Consider the following 12535-nt stretch of genomic DNA (forward strand, 5'->3'; position numbering starts at 1 on the left):
ATTAAAATGGGAAACCTATCATTGAAAGTATGCTGGTGAAGATTCTCAGCCATCCAGGTTATAGTAATTACAAAAAAAGAAAATTGTTTCCAAGTCTGAAGATGTTTTGCTTCCCATCCAGAAAGCGTTTTCAATTCAAAAGGTTTTTATAGAGTACTCCATCAAACCCTTGTTTTGTTTTGTTCTGAAAACATGCACATAGAAATGGACGGAGGGGTTCCCCCCTTTTTGGGAGAGCGGAGGACCTCTCCTATTCAGACAGGCCAACAGTTCCCTTAAACGACCCCTCTTTCAAAGACTTAGACGGGTATGGGGCATTGCAGGCTGACAAAAGAAGCCAAAGGACCCCCATTCCAAAGGGGTGGACCCCTTCGTTTGTCTCATGTTTTGAAACCAAAAACAGGATTTTGATGGGCTACTGTATAAAACCTCAAACTCAACAGTATTTCTGACATTTTATATATAAAACCTTCCTGGACGGCGAGCGCAATGGCTTCAAACTTGGAAACAAACTCCACTGGATTGTTTTTTATTTTCTTTTTTTAGAATCACTGAGGGTACCAAATGAGAATAAGCTAAGCCTGCCTAATGTTAACTTGCTTTAGTAGTCACCACACAACAACCCTATTGTACCATGATTTTAACAGGTCAAACAATAGTTATCACATATGTATGTTGTGACCTTTGAGACTGCCCCCTACCCAATCAGTGATCTACAGTCATTTTCAGTCAGACTTACTATGACTGAAAACACATCCAAGCAGGAACTAAAAGTTCTAACAGCTTCTTGTATATTTAACCAAAACAAGTTCTAAAAAGTAAGTAAAGGGTTGCCAAACCCCACTATATATATATATATATATATATATATATATATATATATATATATATATATAGGCGACAGTGGCGTTGGATGTAGTGTAAAGCGCTTTGGTCAAGTCTCCTAACTTCAATAAAGGGGCTATATAAGTACATGCCATTTACCATTTATATATATATATTTTAATCACATTACCAATTAAGAGTGATGTATATGTTTGACAAAATTCTTCATTACAACATGCTGCTAGTGGAGATGGATGGATGGATGGATGGATGGATGGATGGATGGATGGATGGATGGATGGATGGATGGATGGATGGATGGATGGATGGATGGATGGTTCAATCTTGAACTGTTTCAGTCTGACTCGTGAAGATCAAGTTTTAGAAATCTATATTTGTACAGCTTGGTAAGCCCACCTTTCATGACCCTAAAGTTGGTATTCTAAACATTGTTTCTCAGGTCCAATAACTCCTGTTGAGATTTTATATTTAATGCTCATCCAGCGATGGAGGCCATATTTCTGTTGTGAATAACTGTTATATTCTATTCCCAGCCAGCAAGGAAATTTATATTTCTGATACTTTAAGATGTTTATTGCCCTCCCTGGTAGGGGTGGTAAATATCTTATCTAATGAGATATTATTTCTGCTGTCTCATATTGTTTATGAACACACGTCCTACTTGCTGTGTGTTAGAACAATAAATAAAATAGAGTGTTCCAAGCACTAATCACGGTCAAACTGTTAATTTTGCACATACATGGAATACATTCACCACAACTTCTGTTCAAAATATAAGAGTTTATTTACAAAAAGGCTTCAGTTCCAAGTCAAACATATTTCAGTTTAAAACTCTTAACTAAAACTAGTGAAACTCAACTAAACTAAACTACAATGTGCAAAGAGGAAGGGGAAACATGGTTGAAAACATATTACAGTTTAAGATGGATTTTTTGTTCAAATCCAAATTTTATCTGGAAGAATTTGGAATATGATCAAATTAGCTTCTCACCAATTTAGAGAAATTGGAATGTTTTCAGAATGTTGTTTGGCAAAAAAATGTTTTATTTAATGATTTGCTTAATCAAGGACCAAAAACCTTTAGTTATAAGATTATTTACCCTCTTTGAAATAGCTAGCAGCAAATACACATTGAGATTCCATTGAATGACTCTTGGTCACACTTGGTAATCGAAATGTAATGAGCATACGAGGAACACATGAACACTTATGTTATATCAGTGTTTAAACCTTTAGTTAAATAAAGGTTGTCAAAGCTTCACAACAGCTCAAAACATGTTTCTGTATAGCATAGCGTAGCATGCAGTTCATCCTGTTAGCTTTGTCCTTACTCATCAATAAACACATGAAATGATCAACATTATCAAAAGACATATTGTTTGTATTGTCCATAATTGTGCCAGAGCTGCAAACCTTTTTTTTTGTCCTTTCCATTTGGAAGGCTTGAGTTTCATCCAGCAGCAGCTCACAGCAACCAGGGGTTTCTTTGTCTCAGGATCATAGGCAAGGCAAGGCAAGGCAAGGCAAATTTATTTGTATAGCACAATTCAGTACAAAGACAATGCAAAGTGCTTTACATGATTAAAATACAGGAAGATAAAACATTGAATCAAAGCAAGTAGGAAAAAATAAAAAACAAATAAAATAAAATAAAAAATGCAGAAACAAAAAAAGAATATTAAAAACAGTTGGATTAAAGAAAACATGTTTTTGTTGAATTGTTTAACTGGAACAGTCAAAGGCAATCCTAAACAAATGTGTTTTTAGTCTTGATTTAAAGGAACTCAGGCTTTCCGCACTTTTACAGTTTTCTGGAAGTTTGTTCCAGATAAGTGGAGCATAGGAACTAAATGCTGCTTCTCCATGTTTAGTTCTGGTTCTAGGTATGCAGAGCAGGCTGGAGCCAGAAGACCTGAGTGGTCTGGAGGGTTGATACACTGATAGCAAGTCTGTGATGTATTTAGGTGCTAAGCCATTCAGAGATTTATAGACTAACAGAAGTATTTTAAAGTCTATTCTCTGAGATACAGGGAGCCAGTGTAAGGACTTTAGAACTGGGGTGATGTGCTCTACTTTCTTAGTCTTAGTGAGGACACGGGCAGCAGCGTTCTGGATCAGCTGCAGCTGTCTGATCCACTTTTTAGGCAGACCTGTGAAAACACCGTTGCAGTAATCAATTCGACTAAAAATAAACGCATGGATTAGTTTTTCCAGATCATGCTGAGACATTAGTCCTTTAATCCTGGAAATGTTCTTCAGGTGATAGAAAGCCGACCTTGTAATTGTCTTTAAATGCTTTTGGAGGTTCAAGTCTGAATCCAACACTACACCTAGACTTCGGGCCTGATCAGTGGTTACTAGCTGAAGCGACTGAAGCTGTGTGCTAACTTTAGATCTCTCCTCTATTGGTCCAAAGATTATTACTTCAGTTTTGTTTTTATTCAGTTGAAGAAAATTATGGCACATCCAGGCATTGATTTCTTCTAAGCATTTCCTCAGTGCTTGAATTGGTTCATAGTCACCTGGTGACATGGTGATGTAAAGCTGTGTGTCGTCTGCATAGTTATGGTAGCTGATGTTGTTGTTTTTTATTAACTGAGCAAGAGGGAGCATGTAGATATTGAATAGGAGGGGACCCAGAATGGACCCTTGGGGAACCCCACATGTGATTTTTGTCATCTCTGATGTAAAGTTGCCTACTGACACAAAAAAGTCCCTGTCCTTTAAGTAGGATTTAAACCAGTTGAGAGCTGTACCAGAGAGGCCGACCCAGTTTTCCAGGCGCTCTAACAGGATGGAGTGATCGACAGTATCGAATGCTGCACTGAGGTCCAATGGTACCAGCACTGTGGTTCTTCCGCAGTCTGTATTTATACGGATGTCATTAAACACCTTGATAAGGGCGGTCTCTGTACTGTGGTGAGCACGGAAACCTGACTGGAACACGTCAAAGCGGCTGGTCATATCTAAGAAAGTGTTTAACTGTTGAAACACTGCTTTTTCAATAATCTTACTGATAAAGGGGAGGTTTGATATGGGCCTGTAGTTCTGGAGTAGTAGTTTGTCTAAACTGTTCTTTTTCAGCAGTGGTTTGATATTTGCTGTTTTTAGGGACTGCGGGAAAACACCTGACAGAAGGGACGTGTTTATTATCTGTGTCAAATCAGATGCTATGACAGGCAAAACTTTCTTAAAGAAAGCTGTGGGTAGAACATCAAGGCAGCAGGAGGAGGAACTTAGCTGCTGAATGATTTCCTCTAAGCTTTTATAGTTTATTTGGCTGAATTGGGACATTTGGCCAAGATCAATTCCAGTTGGAGACAACTTTGGTACTGAACTTGATATGGATGTATAAACTGATCCTCTGATCTTTAGGATTTTCTCAGTAAAGAAATTAGCAAATTCATTGCAGGCCCGGGTGGAGTGGAGTTCAGGAGCCACGGACACAGGAGGATTTGTTAGCTTGTCGACTGTGGCAAATAAAGCACAAGTATTATTAATGTTCTTGTTAATGATTTCAGAGAAGAAAGATTCTCTTGCATTTTTCAGTTGTAAGCTATATCTGTAAAGTCTCTCTTTATAGATGTCATAGTGAACCTGGAGTTTCGTCTTTCTCCACCTGCGTTCAGCTTTTCGACACTCCCTTTTTTCACTTCTAACTGCTGGAGCACTTCTCCAAGGAGATTTTTTCTTACCGGAAAAGACTTTCACTTTAATTGGAGCAATGCAGCTAATGATGTCTGAGACTTTAGACTGAAAGTTATCTACTAGCTCTTCTACTGAGTTGCACCCCAAGGTTGAAGTAGCAGAGTAAGCTTGAATAAAAGTTTCTGTGGCATTTTCCTTAAAGGTGCGTTTTCTTATGATGTCTCTTTGGCTAAATGAGTCACTGGAAATGATGCCCTCAAAGGTAACAGAAAAGTGATCGGATAGGGCAACATCAGTAACGCTGACTTTAGAAATCTTCAGACCTTTAGTGATGATCAAGTCTAAAATATGTCCCTGTTTGTGTGTTGGTTGTTTAACATGTTGAGTTAAACCAAAGTTTCTAAGTGTGTCACACAGTTCTTTTGCACTTCTGTCTTCAGGGTTGTCAACGTGAAAATTAAAGTCTCCCACAATAATTAAACAGTCATAATCAACGCATATCACAGACAGGAGGTCACTAAAATCATTTAAAAAGTTTGACGTGGACTTAGGAGGCCTGTAAACATTTAGAAACATAGTTCGTACCGGGCTCTTTACCTGCAGAGCCAAATGTTCAAAAGAGTCAAATTTTCCCAAAAACACCTTTTTACACTTCAGTGAGTCATTAAACAATGTTGCCACTCCTCCACCTTTCCTTTGCTGTCTGCTCTCGCAAAGAAAATTGTAGTTTGGAGGAGACGACTCCAACAGAATATGTGCTTCATTAAGTCCATGTAACCACGTTTCTGTTAAAAACATAACATCAACATTATTGTCAATAATAAAGTCATTAATTAAAAGGGATTTTCCTGACAGAGATCTAATGTTTAATAAAGCCAGTTTATATGAATTAGTGGTTGATGTTGTCTCTGTAGCAGGCTGCATCTGACAGTTTATGACTCTTAAGTGTCTGTTCCTGTTTGTTCCCATTTTGTTTTTTTTATTTCTGCCACGTATCATCACAGATATTCCATAAGCTCCAGTGTAAGGCCCAAGCTGATGCTGGAAACTGTTATGTCTGATAAGCTTGTTGCCGGGACCCGGTGTGTATCACGGAGAAGTTATCTGAAGGTCCTGACGTTCCGTGATATGTAGAGGAGGATCTGGGGCTCTGCTGCTTTTAGAAGATGCTGGTTTTTTCACATAGCTGTGGCTTTCGGAATGGCTATGTGGAGAGGATGTCAACTGTAGGCCAATCTTGAAAACTTTGTTCATGTTATGAGAAAATTCCAGAAAAGGAACATCTGGGCTTTGTGGGGGAGAGGGGGAATTGGGTGCAGTCTGGACTGGTGTCTGTGGGGATGGAGGTTTTTGGTAATTTAAAGGGGAGTCCTCTTTTTGTCCTGCTGAGATCTGGGATGAATCCTCCTGTAGTTCTGATGTAGGCTCTTTCTGTGTCATCTTTTTGGCCATCTTTATCTTGGCTTGTTCGGGCTTTACTGGGCTTATCGTTTGTTTAGGCACTGGTTGTACTTTGTTTTGGAACAAAGCTAATGGTGCATGGTTCACAGAATAGAAAATGTTTGATATCAGCCGTTTCGCTCCTGACCTATTTAAAGAGAAACCATCTCTGTTGAACAAATGTCTCCTCTCCCAAAAGATGTTAAAATTGTCTATGAACGTTACAGTTGTTTGTACAGTTGTTGCATCCAGCCATTTGTTTAACATCAGAACTCTGGAAAACATTTCATCTCCACAATTAATGGGCACGTGAGGGCCGCTGAGAAACACCTTGACATTAAGACCATCAACTAAATTCAGCAGACGAATGTAATCCTCTTTCAGTATTTCTGATTTTCTCAGGGCTGTGTCGCCCAAGGCTTCAGCTTGTATGATGAGTTTTTCCAAGGTCGGGCATTTTTTCATGATCTCTGGAAGGATGTCTGATACATTAGACACCAGGCCATAGTTCAAAGGGTTATAAATCAACACCTCTGTGTTTTTCTTGTTACAGAAATGTTTAATCCCACGTATAGATCCACTGCATAATATCAGGGTCCTTGGCCCTGTGGCTTGTTTTTTCTCTGGTAGCTTAGAGTGAAGATTGTTGACATACCTTTGATTGTCTTTGTGATCCTTCTGGGTCTCATCTTGAAGTGGAGCAAATCTGTTTTGTAACGGAATTCCAATATTTCCAGCAGGTTTACTCCTATCATTTGTTGTGAGAACATCCCGTTTTTGTTTCACTTTTCTTGGGATATCTCTCTGTGGTCTCGGCCAGTTTTCTGTGTCTAGGTGGGTTCGTTGATCCTTTGGTCTAGCACCCAGAGTGGTCCAGGGATTCTCCTTTTCCTCTGGGAACTGTTTGTTTGCTGAGTTGCTGGGCTGGTGGTCCCCGTTCGGAATCACAGGCAGCGTTGTTTCATTACCATACGCGGCGTTTACATCATAGTTTACTTCAAGTTGGTGGATTTTCAGCTCCATGACAGCTATTTTCTGTAGAAGCTTGTCAAAGTCGTCTGTGCTGAAGGTAGGCATCCTTTGAATCGGGTGGTTCTTCTCCATATCCACTTCGGGGAAGAAAAAAATGAATAAATAAATAAAAATAAAAATATTTAAAAAGAAATAAAAGAAAATAGATCAAATAACTAAATCCAACTTTCTGTAGTTTTGGTTAAGAGATAAAAAGAAGATAAAAGGACCAGAAAGTGTAAGCAAGCAGGGAGCAGAGAAAAGAGCGTGTGCACACACTGAAGGACAAAAGCAGAGTCTCATAGCAGGGGTCCTCCTCCTCCAGTCTGAAACTCAAGAGAAAGGTGTTGCAAAAGTCTGTTTTGCAGCAGTTTGGCTCTGAAAGGTCACCATGATGACTTATCCTTTATGATTCTGGAGATCTGGGTTTTTTTGGGCCGGGATCTCCATTTTTGCTGGAGACCCTGCCGACGTGGACCCCAGCTTCATGGGCAAGAGAGAGAAAAGAGAGAGCATTCTGTCTTTTCTGTGGTTTATTTTGTCCTCACACAGAGGGGGCTGGGAAGTCACATCTCTGTGGGTTGCCATATGACTTGCCTGTGACTAGTTTGGCTAAAAAAGGGGGGCCGTAGGGTTCTTATGGCTGCTTGTTAACCAAACATTTATTCTCTTCTCTGGTCGTCATCAGAGCATGATCATGGCAGATGGCACAACACTCCAAAGGAGCTAATCATCTTACTTAAAGGGCCTTTAAAAGTATTAACATGAAAAAAAACATTTGAATAGTTTGCCAATGTTGAGATCATTTCATGTTGACGTACTAATAAAAGCATCTCCACCAGGTCCGTACTCTGACAGTTATAGGGTGTTTAAACACCTGCTCTTTCCTTGTCTTTATTTACCCTCCAGCCACGCTGAATGTCACTCCAGACCGATCCCAGTTCTTCCAGTATGACCGCATCAGTCTGACCTGTGTGGCAAACTTTAGCGGCTGGACTGTAAAGAGGACTGTGTCCAGTTATACTGCTCAGAAATGTCAACATGGCTGGGCAATTCCCAGTGATAACTCCTGCACCATTGAGGACGCCTACCCAGCAGACTCTGGAGAGTACTGGTGTGAATCTGACCATGGAGAATGCAGCAACAAAGTCAACATCAGCGTAACTGGTAACACCGAATTGTCATGATGCTTCTTGTATTTTTCATGGATTTCTACTACTAAATAAAGCAAAAAATATCCATAATGTTAATGGGTTTAATGTACATTTTAGCCAGTGGCGTCATCCTGGAGAGTCCATGGCATCCGGTTGAGGAGGGACGGAATGTAACACTTCGTTGTATCTACAAAGAGGAGTACAATGACAAATCCACATCACATTTCTCAGCTCATTTCTACAAAAATGGTGTTTTCATTGGGACGGAAAACCCAGGGGAGATCACTTTTAAAGCAGAGGAAGGTTTCTACAAGTGTCGCCATCCTTCTAAAGGAGAGTCTCCAGAGAGCTGGTTGGCAGTGATAGGTGATGATCTGCTCATACATTTGATCCAGGCCTCAGTTAAAAGTAAATCAGAACTTTAACAACCTTATGATTTAAACATATTCAACTTTCAAGCTTCCCAACCTTCACAGACTGGATACAGCTCAAGCTATCAATACTGCCAGAACACCTGACTGTAGAGACTGCATTCTTTGGAGCTCCTCTAGGGGTACAAGATCAGTCCTTTGGTGGCAGGCAATATTGGCCAAACTTTTATTTTGCCTGCCCCCTATTCTGGGGATCTCCTCCTGGGTCTGTTGGTCTTTTCCCCCTAGGGCGATTGGCCCTTAGACCCAGAAGAATAGTGTATGTATGAGGAGTCTCAGAATAGATTTAGTTTCTGCCCCGTTGAGTACTTATATATGTCCATATGGGTATAAGGCTGGGATTTTGTAAATGTGAGTAGACGGACATGAAGATCTCTTTGTCTACTTGTCAGGTTGGGTGTTTTCCCGCCCCTTCCCACCTACTGAACAACCTAGGCCCCAAGTATAAGCAGGACTTGCCTCCTTTCCCTTCTTATTCCCTCGCCAGTGACAGGTCATCACTATAGGTTTTCCCTTCCACACACTTCTCTTCAAGCTTATTTTTTTATGTTCAATTTGGTTGACTGTTGTCTTCTTTTTGCTCTTATGCTCTGCTTTCTGTTCCTCTCATCTCATAGAGGTGTGGAAGGAGACTTTTAGGAGTACCTGTATTCTGTGTTTTCTCTCTTTTCATGCACTCTTTCTTATCTCTATATCTCTCTCCCCTTAAGGTGGGCATACACTGTAGATTTTGCCCTTTTTGGGCCAATTCAACAGTCGTACAAGAACTGTTTTGGATCGGGTTGAGTTTTAGCCTCATTGTCCATCATGTAGTATACAGCGGATAAGGAGGGGCGATTAGCCTCTCTTGACGACCTCCCGATTAGGAATATTAGTCAGTTAATGTGGTTTTATAACTGTCAGGGTTCGGTTGAGGTTTTGAGGACACAAATGCAGAGGCAGGTAGGCAGAGGTGCATTCTTATAGTTTTATTGGAGTGTTTAATGGAGTGCCAGGGAAAGATGAATAACCATGACCATTAATAACAATAACATAACAAATTAAAATACACGAAAACATGTCAGAATGCTAATTATTAACTACCAGAATTGTTCTTGATCCTTTTCTTTACCTCTCTTGAAACCTGTAATAAAATAATCAATAACAGTTTAAAAAAATTAAAATAATTAGCCAGGTTTTAATATTCATAGCTCAAAATGTGATTTCTGCTTTTCTTTAGCTAAGAAACAGCCGACAGAGGTCCCTCCTATTCCCCCTCCTGGCGTGAGTTTTCCCAGAGTGATATGTGGCACCATCCTCTTCATTTTCTACAACTTCATTCTCATATTGTGTATATATACATACAGGAAATGGGCTAAAGGTAAGATCACCTGAAGGATCTTTATAATGGTCACAGTATGAGAAATTCCAACTTCCTAAAATATTAGGATATTTGAAATCAACGCACCAAGGAAATTGAAAAATTAGTCTGAATTAGGTTTCTGGCAAGTTAAAGGTCACTTATTAGCAAGTCACCAAAATGGTTCCTAGACAAAACTTAACCTTAAACCATAGTCATAATATCTCAATTTTTATACATTTTCAGCTTTTTTAATCCAGTGTGCACATTGAAAATTAAGTGATAACATTTTAAAAGACAAAATTTTGTTTCATTTAACTTAAAAAGTGTATTTTGATGATTGTTACTGTCTTTCTGCTGCAGCTAATGTTGATGTTAACAAGGCAAAGGCGGATCTAGTAGGAAAAATGAGACGACGATCCAGAGGCAATGGAGAAAGTTACAGTATGTGAATCAAGATGGCGTGTTAAACTGACAAGTATTCTGTTTATTCCACTATATCCTCAATCTGCAGTTATTTCTTTGAAATTGATTTTCTTCTGTTGTTATGCAGGATATAAATTCTCTCTTGTCTCTATAACTTGTTTCCCAGTGTTACATATGTATTTAAATGGCTGCATTAAATTGTGCAATTCTCTTTCTGATATTTTAAGTTAGAATTACTTAATTGGTGCTAACCAGATGTCTTTGTTGTGGCATTTAGCAAATTTTAACCAATTAAAGCTAAGCTTAAACCTGGAATACCCCAATGCTCAATTGTTGGACAACATTCGTTCAACATCTATATGATGGTACTAGTTCAGGTAGGTAGTTAGGCATCTCGTTAATTATCAACATTAACTAGATTCATCTATCTACTGTACTTCTGTGCTGCTACAGTACCTCACCATAGTACTCAACTGTTACTGAGTTAGTTTGTTTACATTATGCATGAGTGTTTGAGTATGAATTTCATTGAACTAAAAACAGCAAATATTTCTGGTCTAAAAAACACAATTAGAGAAATCAGCACTCAGCCACACTCCTTGAAGCTGATGACCAGAGAATAGGCAGATAATTTGTTATAATGGACTCAAATCTGAACTACATACTCACTTTGAAAAGATGGCAGGTAAAATCATCTTGATCAAAGCAGGGCAGAGCAAAAATAGTAATAGATAATAATAAATCCACTCTTACTGTACGTAAGTTAATGTACACTGCTCAAAAAACAGTTAAGGGACCACAAAAACAACACATTCTAAATCTAAATTAATGAAATATTCTTATTGAATAATTTGCTTTGTACAAAGTTGAATGTGCTGCCAACAAAATCCCTCACAAAAATCCTCAATGGAAATAAAATTGAATAACCCCTGGAGGCCTGGATTTGGAGTCACACACAAAATCAAAGTGGAAAAACAGACTGATCCAACTTTTATTGAAAACAGGTCAAAATTAATCTCAGTATTGTATGTGGCTTCCACGTGTCTGAATGACCTCCTTAAAAGAGCTGTGCATGCCCCTAATGAGGTGATGGATGGTTTCCTAAATGATCTTCACCCAAACCTGGACTAAAGCATCCACCAACTCCTGGACCTTCTGTGATGCAATGTGACAATGTTGGATTGATCGAGACATGATGTTCCTGATGTGCTTAATCATATTCAGCTCTGGGGAAAAGGTGGGCCAGTCCATAGCTTCAATGCCTTCATCTTGCAGGAACTGCTGACACGCTCCAACCATGAGATCTAGCATTGTCCTGCATTAGGAGGAATCCAGGGCCTTCTGCACCAGCGTATGGTCTCCCAAGGGGTCTGAGGATCTCATCTCGGTACCTATTGGCAGTCCTGCTACTTCTGGCGCTCACATGTAGGGCTGTGCTACCATCCAAAGAAATGCCAACCCACACCATTACTAACCCACTGCCAAAATGGTCATGCTGAAAAATATTGCGGGCAGCAGGTAACTCTCCATGGTTTCTCCAGACTCTGTTACATGTGCTCAGTGTTTACCCACTTTCATCTGTGAGGAGCACAGCGCGCTAGTGGGGAATTTGCCGATCCTGGTGTTCTCTGGTAAATGCCAAGCATCCTGCACTGTGTATGACTGTGAGAACAACTCCCAACTCACAAATCTCATCAACCAAAACTGTTTCTCTGTCCCCATTTGCATCCAGGTTCATTTCTTTGTTTTGCTTTTTTATTTTTTCCATTACATTAATAAAAAATGTATTTTTCACTTTGTAAATGTTACGTTTATTTTCATTACTCAACACAAGTCTAAAATTTTGATTGAGTAACGTTTAGATAAATAACAGCAATAATGTTGTTTACAGAATCCAAACCATATATCCAGGGGCAAAGCCATCATTTCAAAAGTTAGGTGGGCACATTTAAGAGTGATTCATTAGTCCCTCTTGCAATGAGTTTTACCTTTCCTGTAAAATATATGTGAAAACCTTTTACGTAATACCTGCCTGCTTTCTCCCTGCAATAGAGATTCCCAGGATATTACTGTATAATCTCTCCTTACCTTTAGAGAAGCAACATCTTTCTACATATTGATGGCCTTCTCCCTGACTCTGCTCTTCCTGTTATGGCAATAAACATTTAAAAAATTGAAAGCAACAATTTGAAATAGCATTATTAAGAGATTATTAAGAGTAAAAATTGCAGTGGAATTTA

At 39.2% G+C, this 12535-nt stretch overlaps 2 protein-coding genes across 2 annotated transcripts in view; both read left to right on the top strand.

Annotated features, from left to right (window-relative positions):
- Positions 1-12535, top strand: part of LOC119798687 (myelin-oligodendrocyte glycoprotein-like) — a 153548-nt gene that overhangs the window by 10327 nt on the left and 130686 nt on the right. The window lies entirely within an intron of this gene.
- On the top strand, positions 7433-10538 carry LOC119798666 (Fc receptor-like protein 5). The gene is made up of 5 exons (XM_038308225.1): positions 7433-7436; positions 7855-8112; positions 8217-8465; positions 9750-9890; positions 10233-10538. The coding sequence occupies exons 1-5, from the start codon at positions 7433-7435 to the stop codon at positions 10319-10321; spliced, it is 741 nt and encodes a 246-aa protein (XP_038164153.1). The 3' UTR covers positions 10322-10538.

Source organism: Cyprinodon tularosa, unplaced genomic scaffold (assembly GCF_016077235.1).
Source record: "Cyprinodon tularosa strain WSP-4 unplaced genomic scaffold, ASM1607723v1 ctg633, whole genome shotgun sequence".
In the NCBI taxonomy this organism is placed as follows: domain Eukaryota; kingdom Metazoa; phylum Chordata; class Actinopteri; order Cyprinodontiformes; family Cyprinodontidae; genus Cyprinodon; species Cyprinodon tularosa.